The 18299-nt window shown below is 35.4% G+C and overlaps 1 protein-coding gene across 1 annotated transcript; it reads left to right on the top strand.

Moving 5' to 3' along the window:
• Window positions 1-98: 98 nt before the first annotated feature.
• LOC106156956 (kinesin-like protein KIF28) lies at window positions 99-17857 on the top strand. The gene is made up of 25 exons (XM_087017139.1): window positions 99-308; window positions 1963-2171; window positions 2453-2585; window positions 2939-3018; window positions 3693-3807; window positions 4133-4244; window positions 4568-4675; window positions 5202-5332; window positions 5765-5835; window positions 6046-6106; window positions 6382-6564; window positions 6850-6977; window positions 7772-7941; window positions 8287-8418; window positions 9231-9385; window positions 10836-10984; window positions 11436-11570; window positions 12073-12156; window positions 12471-12533; window positions 13120-13266; window positions 13639-13764; window positions 14205-14357; window positions 14684-14764; window positions 14966-15107; window positions 15517-17857. Exons 1-25 carry the CDS (start codon window positions 263-265, stop codon window positions 15555-15557), a joined length of 2955 nt encoding a protein of 984 aa, XP_086873265.1. The 5' UTR covers window positions 99-262; the 3' UTR covers window positions 15558-17857.
• Window positions 17858-18299: the final 442 nt, after the last annotated feature.

The raw sequence follows: 18299 nt of genomic DNA, 5'->3' as shown, positions 1-18299 counted from the left end.
AACATGTTATTGATCTAACCATAACAATCTAAGGGGTTTATTGACCGTGTCATCTATTCTGACCTCAATCTATTGACAAACCCTAGCAACGTCTTGGCAACGTGTCAACATGTACCTTGTAAACCGATTCAACATGGAGGACGCGGGAGCTCAGTGAAGTAATTGAGTTGGAAACTTTTGGGAATAACGTAGGAATTAGTGGACGGATTTGGACGCACCTGCAGGATAACATTTAGATTTTAGTACCGAGTCAGCTGCGAAGATGGCAGAGGAGAGTGTCAAGGTGGCGGTACGCTTGCGACCATTTATATCCTTGTTATCACACGATCTACAAAGTACGTGCACCTGTACCCATATAGCCCTACTAGTGAAACTTATTTTAAAACTCGCAGTTAATTGATAACGAACAAGCCACATCCGTTAAGCACAAACTGTGTATGGATGTCCTTAAATGATACCTGCATTAATCCATACTGTCTGTAGAAAGTATAGTTTGAATCTATTTGAAAGAGGTCTTGTATTCGGTACTTACGTAATGGGGCTCTACATATTTTCACTATACGAGCCTGCTGTAGGTTAGGGGCTTAGGCCTATAGTATTGGTAGAACTCAGTTTATATGGAGGGTGTAAGACCTATTTATGTGACAATTAAATGTAGTAAGTACACGGTTATACACGTATACAACGATGCGGCAGATCAAGATTAAATCGGTTATATATTATGCTGGACACAATTTAATCCAAAGTTAAGACATACACTTCTGCATCCTCCAGTGTGGCGGATGGTGTTTGTGTTTGTGGCTAAATATTTTCTTGGGGTGTGCCTATTAATCATAGGCTCTATTCCCATAGATTTTAGATCGATCTATCCCCGCGGGGAGTCTCACTAGATTACTTTCAGATAATCCGACTTAAATGTCCGTCCCGCCTACTACAAGCTGTAAGGGGATAATTAACTTTCGTGTCCGCCCGGCTGACAGCTATTTAGCGTGAACCCCCAGGGAGTTAGGTCGATCTAAAGTAGGTCGATCTAATCTATGGAAATGGGGTGATAGGCAGAGACCTCTAGACTGTGCTGGTAAATGTTGACATATAGTGTAAAGGTGTTAACTGCTTGGCTTGCGATGGTTTACTGATACAGGGCAGGTTAATTATAGGGCTTACGCGTCATCACTGCATCTGTGACAGTTGCTGATTATAATTACGCGGGTATGGATTCCTTTCAATTCTGCACGCATTTCGCCATGCTTGAGTCTTGCACACACTCCTAGAAGGCCTAATTTCTCTCTCTCTCTCTCTCTCTCTCTCTCTCTCTCACACACACACACACACACACACACACACACCTTTTCGGCCCGCTATCTTAATTTTACTGTCATTTACTTTCTATACATATAGTTTAAATTTTTTTCGCACATACACATTTTTATCAACATTTTCACAAGTTTACAAAGAGTTAACTTTCCCCAGTCCTATCAATTCAAATATACATGTACAAGGTGAGCACAAGGAGTACAATTATATTTGTTACAAGATGAAAGGCTATAAAGGATGACCATTGACATCAACTTGGGTCACCAATGTTAATTATCATGTTTCATAAGCTTACAGAGGACAATCCCCCCTCCCAGCGTATGGTTTGTAGACTTGTGAAAATGATGATAAAATGTTCGGCCCCTAAGTAATACGGTATTGAAAAACACCTACACATACAGGATACATTCAATGACAGCACAAGTAACTATAACAGAGCACAAATTAATAGATACATTTATAAATGATCATAACAGTTATATAGACGGCTATACTAATGGATATGCGCGCAGATCATTTACCAAGCTTGATCTATACACCCAGTTTATGGCGCATAATATATCAGTCCAGCATATATGGGCAAGGCTATCTCTAAAACATCCAGTCACATACCCTGTGCTAGTTACTGACTCCTTAACCAGTCTCACAACAGTCGTGAGAAGGCCCGCAACGCCACGCTAATTATCGACATGAAGGGACCGACGACGTACATCAAAGACCCCTCGGCACCTAGCGAGGAGGCCAAGTCGTTCACCTTCGACTATAGTTACTGGTCCCACGACGGCTCTAAGCTGGAGGGCGACGGCTACATCGCACCTGATCCCGGTCACCCCAATGGGAAAAAATTCGCTGACCAGGTTAGGTTTGATTTTTTAAAGTCATTTTGATATTCAATATTTTTTTATTTGAATTTTAATTAAAATGGATCTTAATTTTTGAATTTGAATATATTTAATTTGTATTGAATGACATGTGATAAAAATTAAGTATTACAAGAATATGATTATCCTTACGCCTTGTGTTTTTGTTTTAAATGCGTGAAGTATAGAGATGTTGAGGATAAAGATTTTTAAATGCATAATTCCAAACATATTGATGAGATCACAACCTTTAATGGCCGTCTCCATTTCTCTTCCAGAAAACCGTGTTTCAGGACCTTGGTATGGGAGTACTGACCAACGCCTGGGACGGCTTTAACTCCACCCTCTTCGCCTATGGACAGACAGGGTCCGGCAAGAGCTGGTCAGTGGTGGGATACGGGGTCAACAGAGGTGAGTGACCGCGCGCTAGGGGATTTTAAACCACTCTTTCATTACGCAGTTATATTGGATGTGTGTGTGTGTGTGTGTGTGTTTGTGGGAAGGGGGTCCATTTTACTCATTCCCAATGAACCTATCGCTATTTTATGTGTACATGTATAGCATTTTCTTTAGATTTTTCAGATAAAAACACTTATCGTTTATGATCCCTAGAAAACGTTGTCGATTTAATTCATTTTCACTCCAAAATCTTGCACACTGAATTTTCATGTAGTCACGATTACATACAGAGTACTGAATGCTATTTTCTCCATTACCAATAACATAAAATGCGTCACATATCATGGTTTTTTTCCCCCCTCCAGGCATTGTGCCCCAGTTTTGTGAGGAAGTCTTCAACAGAGTAGACGCGGAGAAGAATAACGGATCTTCCACACAGTTTGAGGTAGGATAAGAATAATTTGAAAAAAAAATCGATGGTTAAATCGCACCATATTTTCACTATTAAATTATCATATTGTTCTTTAATTTGTGCAAATATATAAATTTGGACAACGATAACATTGTAAAAAGAGTCGGCAGATTCCGAAAAAAAAAAAAAAAAAAAAAAAAAAAAAAAAACCTATCGCCAATGTCGAAGGAACATTTGTGTTAAGTATACGCGTGTGCATGATGATATACGTATTCTCTCTGATTATCCAATTTACTTTTAGAATAAGTACCGAAACAATTTGTCAAATTTTGACACCTGGTTTTAAATCCGAAAGTCAACATACTCAACAACAACCCAAGTATACTTCATATCTATAGCCCTGGTTACAGAGTAGTTGATCAATAAGGGTGCTTTCCCAGAGATTTAGATCGATCTAAGGATTAAGTTTTAGATCAACCTAACTCCCTGGGGGTTCACGCTAAATTGCAATCAGCCGAGCGGGCACCATAGTTAATTACCCCCTTACAGCTTTTAGTAGGCGGGACAGACGCTTAAGCCGGCCAAGCTGACAGTAATCTAGTGAGACTCCCCACAGGGATAGATCGATTTAAAAATCTATGGAAATGGGGTGAAAGAAACCGATATTCTCTGGTCTTAAGTTAAAATCTGTGTGTTTATATTTCCAGGTGAACTTCAGTATGTTGGAGATATACAATGAAATTGTTAGAGACCTGCTGAACCCAGGGTCTGGCGGTAAAGGCGGCCTGAAGGTCAGGCAGCACCCTAAGAAAGGATTTTATGGTAGGTCATTTAAAATGTTGGGGTTGCAGTTAGAATAAAATCTTAAATATTTTGCTTCTGTTATGCAGTGTTTGGAGAAAATGTTTTCCGCTGGTTAGAAATACTTTAACAGGTTGCATCATCGTAAGAGGTTTTATTCATAATAATAATAATAATAATAATAATAATAATAATAATTATTATTATTATTATTATTATTTTATTTTATTTATTATTTTTTGCGGTGTGTAAGGCTTGACTTGCCGCAAATATCAACTCTAAGTACTTGGTTCGGGCATTGTTGCCAGACACTCCACTAATCAAGGAATTATCTGTTTGCTTCTAGCTCAAGGCCTTACGAGCGCCTTGGTGAGTAGTTATAATGACATTGAGAAGAAAATGGAGGAAGGCACGACTAACAGAACTGTGGCCGCCACCAATATGAATGCTACTAGCAGGTAAAAAAAAATAATAATAAAAATAAAAATAAATAATTAAATAAATAAATATTATGAGAAGTTACTCCTGGTGCTCTGTCTAGCTTATTTTAAAGGGTTAGATGAATATTTGTTTTGAATAAAGAGAAGTTTTGAATTAAATAGAGAATAATCAAGCAAAATACAATGGATTATATAAAACAATTTTAGCCGTGCTGATGTAATCTTTTGAGTGCATGGTAAATGGTGAAGTGGTAAAATTCTGCTTGATGGATAATAACAATGAAAAAGATGAATACATGTTAGGATAGGAAATCTCCCAATCTATGCATATATAATTTCAGTCGTGCTCACACCATCGTTGGAATCACACTGATACAGAAGTTCAAGAATGCTGCAGGAGAAGAGACGGCTAAGACTGGGATTGTCAACCTGGTAGATCTGGCTGGAAGGTAGGTCACGACGACCCCACTGAGTGTATAAATATCTTTTATATTAGTTATTTTCCCTTTATTGAATGAGTGTGTACATGTGCATGCATACTTGCTTCATTGAGGTATTTTCTTGTCACTTTCTCAACTCTGATGTTCACCTTCGTCAGAACACAAAGTTTAGAATATTTAGAATTTAAATGATATTTAAACTGCTACAGTAGGTACGAAAAAAAAAAAAAAAAAAAAAGAGAGAGAGACAAAAAAAATACATACTGGAAGTAATTACCTAAGTTAGTTACTTTTCTACAGGTGTGTTTATTAATTTTCATCACTTTTCATACATTCATGTTAAAACAGTTTTTATGATGATTTTTTCAAAGTATTTTCAATTTACTTAAAAATTTCTATAACAATCTATAGGTGTCTAAATGGACAACAGTTGGGGGTATTAATTCCGATTTCACCCCAAGCATTTCAATACAACGTTGAAAATCCTCCCAGTACTTTGCTTCAATAGATGATAATGGTTTTTATTGCAATTCAGTGAGCGTGCTGACAGCACAGGTGCCACAGGTGACAGACTGAAAGAGGGCGCTGCTATCAACCAGTCGCTGTCTTCTCTTGGTAATGTAATCTCGGCACTGGCTGAGAAATCATCAGGGAAAAATACCAGAGGTAAATATGATCACACCGATATAAACAGCATTATTGATTCAATTAACGAGTAAGTTTTTTTTTTTTTTGATTTAATGTATCACCATATTTCTTGATACATTGTACAATATTTCTTAAAATAACCCTAACCCTAATCCTTAAAATAATGTATCTTTTCTTTAAATGTTGTGCAAGAATTCATAAATGATTTTAGTAGTCTTTAGATACCGTTGGTATCTTTAAATTATGATAAGACATGCACATGTTTACTGGCACATCCCAGTTTACGGTGAAAAGTAAGTGGGAAGATTAATTTTTATCATTTTGTTTTGAACTATGGTATTTCTCACGCAAAACATATTTGAAGGAAGTAATTTGAAATGTGGTTCTGCTTTGCAGTTGCTAAGCTTATCATAAAACTTAAATATTTATTCTTTTTTTTTTCTTTTTTAGTACCATACCGTAACTCAGTGTTAACTATGCTGCTGAAGAATGCCTTGGGTGGAAACAGCAAGACAATTATGGTGGGTTTTTATACCATCTCTATAGTGATCACAACCAACATGCTGCCAAATACAAGCTATCTAAGTGATATACATACAGTCTCAGTTTAGTTGCTAGTTATTTGGAACAGTGAGAGAATTTTGCTGGTTTATGTACATGTATATAAAAACAAACCAGTATTTTCACATTTTTTGCATATCTTTAAAAGATGATCCATCGTATTTTTGCAGATAGCTGCTCTGAGTCCAGCTGACATCAACTATGATGAAACCCTGAGCACACTGAGATATGGTGAGTCAGGTTTTGGTATATAATAATAATAATAATAATAATAATAATAATAATAATAATAATAATAAACATTCTCTACAACTATTGATATGCTTACCCGTAAAGCATATTGTGCTGTGATTTGCTTGAGCTGGTCTAAAGTCAAAACGAAGGTCACAAGAAATCTTTTTTTGCATTCTGTCAGATTAAATCTGTTAGATGTGACTCAGATGCATTGTGCTAGATGCAACCTAATTCATTGTGTTAGATGTGACAAAGTGTGCATTCTTCTCCAGCTGACAGAGCCAAGCAGATCAAGACCAAGGCCACAGTGAATGAGGACCCCACAGAGAAACTGATCCGAGAGCTTCAGGAGGAGAATGAGAGGTTGAAGAAGATGATGGAGGGAGGAAATATCCAGGTGCCACGGGGTGATGGCGATGATGAGATTCAGGCTTCAGAGGGAATGTCAGAAGAGGGTGAGGATGATGAAATAAATGACTCTCTCTGCAGAAATTATTCCTTAGTTACACTATATAACAAAAGTCAAGTTAATGTCAGTCATTCATCCAAAAGGTTTAAAAAAAGTTCTCAGTCCAATTATAATTTTTTTCCACTTGCCTTCTAACAAAAGAATAAACCTTAGTTTAAAGGGCAACGGTAACTTTTGGTTTGGAAATGTTCATGTACATTTTACAGCCTGTTTAATGTACGTCAGCATTTCACTGCTTGTTTTTGTAACTGTTTTTGTTTTTTTTCTCCAGAAATTGCTGCCCTGAAGAAGCAGCTAGAGGAGGAGTACAAGGCAGAGTTAGAGGAAAATGCCAAGCAAATGGAAGAGATGAAGAAGGCCTATGAAGACAAACTGAGAGAATCTCAGGAGGATAGCAAGGTCAGTGTTTTTTTAATAATATACATGTATGTACATATGAATATAGTTTAAATTGTTCACTGGTGGAGACTTAACTATACCCAGATCATATCAAAGGTATAATACAATCCTTTCATAGATATCTCAATGAATATACTATACTGGACATGTGTATATAAACATCATCCATGTACCAATCCAGTGCCATTTATCATATCTGGGTGCTTTTGACACTGTGACATTTATTTTAGATCTTGTTCACATACATGTTTTACCAAGTTTATCCTTTATTTAGACTAATAGGGATAACATTCTCCAGTGGTTTTGCTAAAATAAACCCTTGAACCAGCATCAGTAGCAGTAAATATTAGTATAATTAGTTTAATTATACATGTAGCAGTCTAACAGTTACCATTTTGATAGAGAACCAGCCTATGAGGCTATATACATGTATGTGCCTCTATGTTTTATTTTTTATTAATTCAGCTGGAGACCTGTTTGGCTGGAGAAATCAATTCCATTTCTCTTTAACTCATTTTTGTGTTTGTAATGGAGTTTTTAATATTTTATAGTATCGACAAGTGCAGTAAAAATGTAATAAGTACTTGAATATTCATTATGCAAGTGATAAATATTTGAATGTATCTCTTAGTATCTTAATTTATAAGTGAGTTCTTTTTCAGAATCTGTGTATTTATATAGTAATGAATGATTGTTTAAGATATGCAGTGAATTGCAGATGCAATCTACACATATGCACTGCATTGTAATGTCATTGTGTATTTAAATACAATTCAAACTTTTTAAAATCTTAGGCGTCATCACTGTCAGACACCCAAGCCAAGAAACAGACTGTGCCACATCTCTCCAACTTAAACTTTGACCCACAGCTGACGGGGAAAATTGTCTACTTTATTGACGGGGACACCAAGACTGTCGGCAACAAGAAAGGAGAACAGTCTGACATTGTGCTGGCTGGTCCAAGGTTGGTGGCCATGTTGATAGTTGAAAAAATCCACACTTTTTTTCTTGCTGAACTTGTCTCACATTTTTTTACTTGTGAAGTATATGCTACTGAAGTAGGTAATTAGAAAACATTTTTGGTACATTTCTGGATGAGGGAAAAAGAACTGTTGCAATTATTGAGTACTTGGTACAATATAATTAAGGCCAAAAATGGTGATTGATTTATTAAATACAAAAATTATATGCATACCAGTAATTGAGTTTGTACTGGTGCCTGCATGTTGCTACTTCAAAATATCTTTAGGTAAAAAAATGAATATACACTGTATATTATTAATTAAGCAAATGCTGTATTTTTCCTCAGCATAATGGCACAGCATGCAGTGTTCACTGTAGAAGGAGGCAAGATCTTCTTGGAAAAGATGGCCGCAAATGCACGCCTGCTGATGAATGGCGACCCGGTGAACCAGAAGACGGAGGTGAAACATAATGCAAGGTACTGTAAGAAAAAGAAACATCCAGTGAGACTAATTGCTAGTAGGATTGAGTATTGGATTGGAAGGGGGGCACAGGGGGGGGGGGAGGGGGTGCTTGGACACGCATACAGCCCCCCCCCCCCCCCCCACACACACACCAAATGATAATAACATTATAAAAAAGGCCATTTAGAGAGGTAGATTAGGGAAAAATGGGTTGAAGTAAGCCTCCAACCTCTTAACTCCCTTTGAAATAAATAAATAAATAAATAAATAAATAAATAAACTACTTATATATGACTGGGAGTTGTTGGGGTAATTTATAGTGTTTTGAAGGTGTAAATTTATAATTTTTTGTTTGATGACAGAGGATTCCTAGAGGAGCAATAAAATTCTTACTTTCTATAGATCATTTATGCATAGATACACACAGCAATAATTCGATATAGAGAAGCAACTTAATTGTGGGATATATTTCCGACTGGATGTGCAGGTAATATATCTTTGTTGCAAAGCTTGCATTTTTCATGACTGTCATTAGCCAGGGTGGTATAAAGCTACAGTGCAGCTGTGGAATTAAACAAGCTGTTCATTATACAGCATGGAAGTGAAGAGAGCTTTACACAGGTGTTTGCTAGATACATGTATATTGTTCTAAAAGCACATATGTGAAGTATTTTTGTTTTAAGTAAATATGTTCTGAGAACAGTCAAAAACTTGACCTTGTACCAGGATGACATTGTTCTCATTAAAATATAGTAAAAGCTTTATATATATAGTAATAGCTGTGTTCATGTATATTCCAATGTTGATAAGCCCTTTATTTTCACAGGTTGATGTTTGGCACCACCCAGCTGTATTTGTTCGTGAACCCCAAGGAGAGAGATGCTGCCAAGACTCCGTACCCAGAAATCACATTTGAGATGGCACAGGATGAAATAGCTGCCTGTTCTGGCTTTGACATGAATACAGAGAACAAGTCTCAAGGTATGTTGGCTAATTTGACCTCTCCACAACCATTGATATGAATGTTGTCCAGAAATACTCGCTGTACAATACACAAATGTGCACAGCTATTGATTATTGCAACATATCTGTCACAGAATAGTAGTATCTGGCCCCAATTTTAGAAAAAAAAATATTATTAAAAAAAAAAAGTCAGGTTCCCAGTCACATGTGCACACCTTACCCTATCAGAAACAGCGTTACAGCTCTCTCATGGAAATCCTAGTCGACTAGGCCAGGGGACTCACTTCAGTTACAAATTTATTATTCTGATCATGAATTTACCTATAAAACTGAATTTATTAATTCATCAGTGATATATAAATTGTTAAGTATCACATTTTAACAACATCAGCATGGCAAGTCACTAGTTAGGATGACAGGTACTTGTTTATCTACAGTAGGCACTAGCACTGGAGTAATAACAACCTCCACCATACAATTACAAGCTAGCTAGGCTTTGACATGTATTTTTTGCCTTATGTTTGGTTTTTTAAAACTAAGTAAGAAATTGTTGCATGGTTTTGATTAAGCTTTTCAGGATCACAAATGATCCAACAAAAAATTGGTTTGATTTTGGTGGTAATCAATTAATTGATTAATGAGAAATGAGCTGCTTGGCATAAGTCTGCACTCTGTGTTTTTTTAGTTATCAATTACATATTAGACTAGAAATGTATGTCAAAATTCTTCATCTTGTTTTAACTGTCACTTACTTAATCTACAGTTTGGTAAGCATCATCCATGATCTTAGCTGTACAAACCCTTCAGATACACTGTATGTATTAATTAAATATCACTAGGTTCAAGGACACTCGATCATTATTGCCAGTTCCTATGGTAACAGATAAACATACATATTTTGCTGTCATGTACTGAGTGTGTGGTTTAATCACTTAATTGTGGTTCTAAAACATCCTTGTCTCTGGAGTCATGGACACTTCAGTCATATGTTACTGTCAGGGTCACCTCCAGTGGCTGATGTTGTCTCATTTCTGTGGATTATGGTAGGTATACAGGGGTCGTCTCGATAGTCCGAAAGTTCATTGGTCCGAAAAGTGGTAACATTTTCATCGATTTTTTAATCAAGGGTTCATTGGTCCGAAGGTTCTATAGTGAACATTCGGACCAATGAACCTTCGGACTATCGCTACGGCCCCGGTATACACAGTAGGAACAGGAACATTTGGGAAAGTGGAGGCAATTTAATTTACAAGTATGTCAGGAAAAGTGGAGAATTAAGAGAAAATATTTTTTACCGGCTTATATGATATATTGTCATTAGGTATGGAAAATAAATTACTAAAGAGTATGACATTATTTTTCTTCCCTCAGATATCATAGCCTGCAGGGTAGAAAAAAGAACACAGGGAATTTAACTATGAATAAAACATACTGCATGTAGTTAGATGTGTATTGTTTTCTCTCTTAGATGACCTCCTGCTGCAGGAGGACCTGGCAGACATGATCCCAGCTGTGGAAGAGGCCAACTCTATCAGCCAGGAGTTGGACAAGAAGCTCAAGTTTGAGATCATCATCGTCAGTTCAGAGGCCAGAGGAGAGCTGTCTGGAAGAACCGAGGTAAGTATTTTAATAATTTTATATAAAAATATATCAAATACATCGAACATTTATTTAAGGGGGGGGGGGGCTTTCAGGGTAATTTCTGTACTAGGAACTCTGCAAATTTGATTATTTTGTCCTTGCTTGGCATAAAGTAAAGTGGATTGTTAGTCTGGCATATAAATTGATGAAAACTATGTGTGATGAAGTGTGAAACATAAACATTAACATTAATTCAGCTTATCAGTTGAATAAACTTTTGTTTTTACTTCATTGTGATTTTGTTCAATATATATTTATTTATTGTACATGAATTCAGTTCAATTTTATCAGTAATCTATCTTCTTGTCAGAGGAAGTAGTCAGCCAAGAGGCTGTTAGCAAGCGTGACCTTAGGTGATTTGCGTTTTGTCACACCTAACACACTGGGAGGGTGAACACACTATCAATATTCATCTTTATTGTTCCAGGTGATGGTGAGAGTCAGCAACCTGGAGACAGGCTATGAGTGGGTGTGGTCTAAGAATAAGTTCATCGACAGGAAATATGTGATGCAGGAACTTTTCCAGAAATATGATGATGGTGAGACATGGGATGTGCCTCCCGTAAGTACAACCTAACACAATAAAAGAAATCTCTGTCACAACTAACACAATCAGGGAAGTCTCTGTCACACCTAGCGCAATGTTAAATACATACACTTCATATAAATAGTAACTGTTTTCTTGAAAACTATGAAACTGATGCTCCTAAATCACAACAGACTGAAAATTTAATGTCACACCAAATACAAATGATGAATGTTCTCTCAGTACTCTTTTTATATTTTCAATCTCAATCGGGATTACTTTAAATTTTAAATAAATTTATGATAAGAATAAACTTCACATTCGTAGATACCATACTACTCTACTTTTATGTGAAACATGCCAGATGCATTTAGTTAACACAGTAGTGCAAGTTCCTATTTTAAGGTAAATTGTTAGGAAAAATATACCAGTAGCATAAAAAGGCAACAATCAATGGATTTTCATCTGTTCAATGACAGCATTAAAATGTAAAAAAAAAAATCAATACAGTAAATCCAAGTTTACTTACTTTTTCCAGGAGCAAGATCCATTCTATGAGAACCCAGAGGACCCAGTTCACATTGGTAGTGTGAAGGTGTGGCTGCAATCTCTGGCCTATCTGGTAGGTGGGCATGTAGAAAACTGGACTAGAGAGATTTTAGAGAGCTTTGTTTTTCTCTTGTTTGATTAATGCAATATTTTGAAATCCATATTGTTTTTTAAGTCCCCATCACTTGTATGTACGTATGGATCTCTGTAAGGGAGAGGCCAAGATTTAGTTATTTTTATACAAAACAAAGTCTAGGTATATTAATTAATTAATTAATTAATTAATTAATTAATTTATTTATTGTTGTTTTTTGTTTGTTTGCTTTTTATTTATTTTAATTTTCAATGTAAAATCATTTTAATTACATTGTACTTATTTTTCTGTAGATTGAGCTGAAGGAACAACTGGAAATTACTGATTTCAGAGGAAGACAGATGGGAATATTCAATGTAAGTGTGCAAATAATAATATTTGTCTCAGGCCCATAGCCAGGGGGGTTCAGGGGGTTGGGGGGGTTCAAAAGAACTGCCCCTTTTGCTGGAAAAAGGTCCACTCTGGGTAAAAATTGAACTAGGTATATTATGTTTTTATGGGAAAAGGTCCACTTTTTCAGAAAAAGAACCCCCCTTTTGAAATTGCTGGCTACGGGCCTGTGTCTTATTGTAATTTACCCTGCAGCCTACCATGTTTAGCTAGCAAATGTTACTATGCCACAAAGTCATGTTTTAAATACTCACTGATAAATTTTAATGTCAGCTAGCTGACAGTTTTGATCTTCAGCCAACATTAAGAGGTGCCCTTTAGTGTTAATACTAACATGCTTTAGACCTGATGTGGTGGAAGAACAGTAAAAGTCCTTACAACCTAAGAACAACACAGTTATCAGTTGAATGAAGTTATAACATTATGATACTTGCAGTTTCTGTAAGAATTACCATGGTTATTCATGGAAGATATGCCCATGACCAATTATAGTTATTTAATTTTTTAATTTTTAAAAAATAGGAATAAATTTCTGTTTCAATCACTATCTAGCTGGAAGTGGTTCCATGTAACAAGAAGGGTAAAGAGTACACAGAGGCAGATGATGTTTTTGTGGATGACCCTGAGGAACTGGTGGGAAAGGATCTTCACTTCATGGTGAAAGTCAACAGTGCCAGGGGCATCCCTGCCAGATACACTGTGAGTAGACAGTAATAGAACTACTAGTACAGCAAAACAGTTTAAGGTGGTGGAGGGGAGGGAGTTGTTTGCTGAAAAACAGACCTTTTTTACCCCCCCAATTAGTTGATTGTTTGATTGATTTACCACAAATTAATATTTCCCTGACCCACCACCAGTGTAAGACATGAATGCCAAATATATATATATATATATATATATATATATATATATATATATATATATATATATATATATATATATATATATATATATGTATATAGTGATACACCTATGTACAGGGTATATCTTCTGTTTAATTAATGAATCTATTAACTAAATAATAATTCATTGTTTAATTGATTAATTGACTGATTATTTGTATGTTTCCAGGATCTGTATGCCAGGTTTATAGCGCCAGGACAGACTGATTTCACTGAGACTGCACAGATTTCTGGCACCAGCAACCCCAACTGGAACTTTAAGAAACAGTATGATCTGCCTGTGGTGAAACCAGAGGTAAGTTATATAAGGTTGTCTCCCCTTGAGGGATTTGGGTAAGGGACATATACCAGTGTGTGTGTGTGTGTGTGTGTGTGTGTGTGTGTGTGTGTGTGTGTGTGTATGTGTGTGTGTGTGTGTATATATATATATATATATATATATATATATATGGGACCAGCAACCCCATTTGGAACTTTAAATAGAAATATTGGCCACGATTTGTGTTTGTCCTGCTCCAAAATAATAATAAAAAAATAAATAAAATAAAATGATTTTTCCTTCTATAACCCCCAAATTTTTCAACTATTAGCTCATTCACTGCTATAATCTATCTGTCAACAATTTTATTATATTGAGTTAAAAATGATTTTTTTTTTTCAATTTTTTTCCAATCATGATAAATTTCTCAATGTTGTATAAGGGGTCTAATTGTAATGTCCCAATATTTATTTCAGCATGTGAAGATGCTGAGAGACGGTGCTATGATGGTGCAGATATGGGGCGATCAGAAGTCAGGACAGGCCAAAAAATCAGTGAACACCAAGAAAGAGATGGAGAAACTGTCCATGGCAGCACAGCAGGTGCATCATGGGAATGCAAATGTCAAGGTCAGTATGATCTGTGAGAACAATAATTATAAATTATTATGAAATAAAGACTCGAGAAAAAAAAAAATGAAAGTTATGTATTGTGGATCACACTTTACTTTTTTGCTCTTTTTACCCATTAGATTAAAGACATCCTTCTTTAATCTGGATTACAAGCACCGCAAATTAAGAAACACTCAACACTGTGACAATACTGGTAGCATATGATTTAATATATAAATCATTTCTCAGCTATATGCAATGTGGTAACTCATGAGATATGTTTATTGGTTATTTTGATTATTTTGTTCCCTTACTTTCATTTATATCTTCATAAATTTTTTCAGACTGTGGATGCTGGTAAAGTGAAATATATGATGCAGAGTGCCTTACTGGAAAAGAGACAGAAGAAGTATGAAGAAAAAATGGTAAATGTTTGATATTTTTTTCTATACACATTTCATGTGAAGATATTAGTAAGTTTTATTGATGACTTCATTTGAAATTATTATTGCCATTGTTTAAATTTATTTTGGCATAAGCATATTATAGTAAATATACAACTTTTATTTATAATCTGACCACCAAAATTAAAAATAAATGATACACGACATTTTTTCCAATTCCAGAGTCAGTTGCGTAAAATGGTAAATGTCGCCAACAGCCATCACAAGGTCAGGGTCGAGACCAAAGTCATCAACGAAGTGCTGAATGCTTCCAGCTGGAAAGAAGCTGAAAAACAGATCAATAAAATCCCTAAAGACTCTGGAGGTAGGGATCTATTTTCATATGCCAATTATATGTTTATTTTATATCGGATAATGTTTTCTTTTTCATGGTGATCTTTCTTTATGGTTAATTTGCTATTATAATTATTAGGTATGTAATCACTGCCTTATACTGTACTTGTACATGTAAATGCATGTGACTGGGTGTGAATATATTTTTCTCTATCCTTATATATAAGCAAACAGAGATAACAACTTGAAATATGACTTTGGACGTCTGTATTTCATTTTGTATAATATCCTAAATGGATCTTGTATGGTAAACTTAATTCATCTTTTTTATAGGCACACAGTGTACAGTGTAGTGAGTGTAGGTGTATATGGTTTTTATACATGTGTTTTTAGAAAAAAAATATATATATTGCCATTAAATAAATTTATATCATTTCCAGGTGATGAAATCCCAAAGTCTGGAGCCTGCACCATCCTATAATTGAAAGAATGAAGTACTTTCTTCTCTACAACCCAAACTCTGGTACCTGTATCCATGTGTTTGATCTGAATACATCCAAACCATTTGATATATACATTGCCACCACTGGCACATATCAAACTGGGTATTAGAATATACCTGGAATATATATACTATTTACTAAAGTTAGAAGCATAAAACCAGATTGTCTAGTTGCCAAGATGTTAGGAGTCAACAGACAATACGAAATACACCAATGTACTAGTCGCCCTTTTAAGACCCGCTGTCCGTCCATAGACAGAATATTTATGCATATCTCGATACCTGCTGTGCAGGTGTGATTATAAGGATTCACTTTAATGAAAGAGGAGGGTAAAAACAGGGTAAAAACAGGTTGTTTTAATTTGTGAATGTATTTTTTTCATTGGATAGCAAAGCATAATTATAGGCAATATTGGGTACATTGATTACAACAGGGTGATAAGATAGAGTCGTTAATGATATGGTGATAGAAGCAGTGTCCATGCAAGCAAAATTTTGAAATTTTGCTCATTGAAATTATTGTTCTGTTCATAATTTTTGTTTGATATTGTTTAAATGAAACTTTTGGAAAAATCCATATTAATACTTTTTTCAGGCTCTACCAATACATTCATTTTTCATTTGCAATTTGTCTTTTATGCAACTTGTGTATAAATCAGGTTCTCTACAGCCTATGCATTTTTGCACATCACAGGGTAAATGTATCATTTATTTATCTATTTACATGATTTTATTTTTTGTGGACACTCACATATGCATTTATGTTATAGGGTTGCCAACAAGATGCATTTCGTGCATGGAATGCGTAAATGAAAAATCAGTTCAGATTGTTTTCTTATGACACAATTATGTGTGTCATGTGAGGACCAATAACTCTTTCTATATTGCAATCATGATATTGTTAGATTTTTTTGTATATATTTGTAGATAAACATACAGGAAGTGCACTTAAAGGTATTTAAAAATGCAATTTTTTATATTTTCATTTATCTTCTTGAACACTATTTTTTCAATTTATCTCTCCAGATACCCGTCACTTTGCAAAAAAAGGAAATAATATATCACTGTATTGGGATGCAGTATATGTACATATTGAAGTGTATACATAGCAAACGCTCAATCCTTTATGTATTATATATACGCACAAGAGTTACATTTAAGCGCTTGGATTTTCTCTGTTTTTCATGTGACATTCCATGAAGTTTTTTGTTCTTTATTCATATATAGTTACAACTACATCTTTTACTGTATTTAATCGGATTTTTTGTGATATGAACTTGGATGTCTTGGTAAAACGTGCAACTATTTTAAAGGTGTATCTGGATGCAATTAATTTAGATCCTTGCTGTCTTCCTAAAAAAAAGAGAAAATACGTATTTCTGTGTAGTATAGAGGGCCTACCACTAGAACTTTACCCCGGATTCGCCTTTGAAATTATTTAAGAACTTCAGAAACCCTATTCCAAATGCCAAATTCTGATTGCGCTCATGGATGGTTTATCTGGACATCGGCAAATGAATTATTGCGACCTTACTTATCATTCTTAACACAAATATATGCTTTTGTGATTTAGAAAACAAAGGGGGTGCAGCATGGGTCTTTTCTTAAGCCTCTCCTTTACTTCAAGCTGTGTGTTAAAATCCATAGATTTACTTCAAGAGATTCACCAAGTGCAGAATATGGGAATTATTGAAGGTGAGCCACATGGGGTCCTGCATAAAATTAAATGCAATACTTGGCTGTCTCGGCTTAGTTAAAGATGAGCTGAGATTAGACTTAAGCAAGTTTAGTAAAATAATAGGAAATGAGACTCGGTATGCTTCATTCTGGTATATGTTGACCATGTTCGTATACATTAGGCCTATAATTTCCATTGAATGTCTTTGAAATGTTTGCTGCATGAGTTGCTATTTATCTCCTTCAAAACTTCATTACATATATTCCATAGCAGTAATTCATCATAGAATTGATGCCACGCTTAGCCCTGCTATTTGTAAATGGTTTTTAAGAAAAAGACAACGCCACAAAATGTTCGCTTTGTCAGTTCGTGCTGGTTCGTTTAGCTTCAGATCTTCTCCCATAGACGGTGACACATACAATGCAAAGGTAGCTTGTCAAAGAAGCTGTGATACTGTGTACATATACAAAGGTGTGACGCGTGGCTTGCTGTGCCCTTCTTATTTTTTATTGTATCGTTGCTGTAAAGAGCGGCTTTTGTCAGCCGATTTGTTATTGTAATTAAAAGTATAATAGTAATAAAAATCTTGCGCAAATCGAAACTAATCCACTTTACTGGTATACAAATATCTATGCCATTTTAACTACATGAAATAATGATTGTTATTATTGACCCATCTTAATAAGGAACATTTCACTTAACTGTATCTATCATTTTATAATATAGAATCAGTGTTTGAATCGATGATCTGAAGAGTCACTGGTGCCGTTGCTGCACACCAACATACACATATAGGCCCCCCATGTAAACAGCACTGCCACTGTAGACAAATGTGGAGCACAGGCGGTTTTCTTTTACCAATTAATAAGCGGAATTCAATTTGTAGAACGGGCGTGAATTCTTTAACCTGTGTATTTGTCCATTCAATTATTTCTATTTTCTGTGTTCGTTGAATTATCTGACTATGTTCTCTAGAGGAAAGCAATACATTTAAGAAGGGTTTATATACAATTTAACTACATGTACCAATGGCTAATTTTAAA

The sequence above is a fragment of the Lingula anatina genome, chromosome 7, assembly GCF_051362555.1.
Source record: "Lingula anatina isolate TDL-2025a chromosome 7, LinAna3.0, whole genome shotgun sequence".
In the NCBI taxonomy this organism is placed as follows: Eukaryota; Metazoa; Brachiopoda; class Lingulata; order Lingulida; family Lingulidae; genus Lingula; species Lingula anatina.
This window is presented reverse-complemented; position numbering and strand designations above follow the sequence as displayed.

Excerpts from the sequence above, each read along its gene's own strand:
- LOC106156956 (XM_087017139.1), top strand. The coding sequence starts at position 263 with ATGGCAGAGGAGAGTGTCAAGGTGGCGGTACGCTTGCGACCATTTA. Across the intron at positions 6,978-7,771 it reads AATCTCAGGAGGATAGCAAG|GCGTCATCACTGTCAGACAC; the intron begins GTCAGTGTTTTT and ends TTAAAATCTTAG. Across the intron at positions 12,157-12,470 it reads TGCAATCTCTGGCCTATCTG|ATTGAGCTGAAGGAACAACT; the intron begins GTAGGTGGGCAT and ends ATTTTTCTGTAG.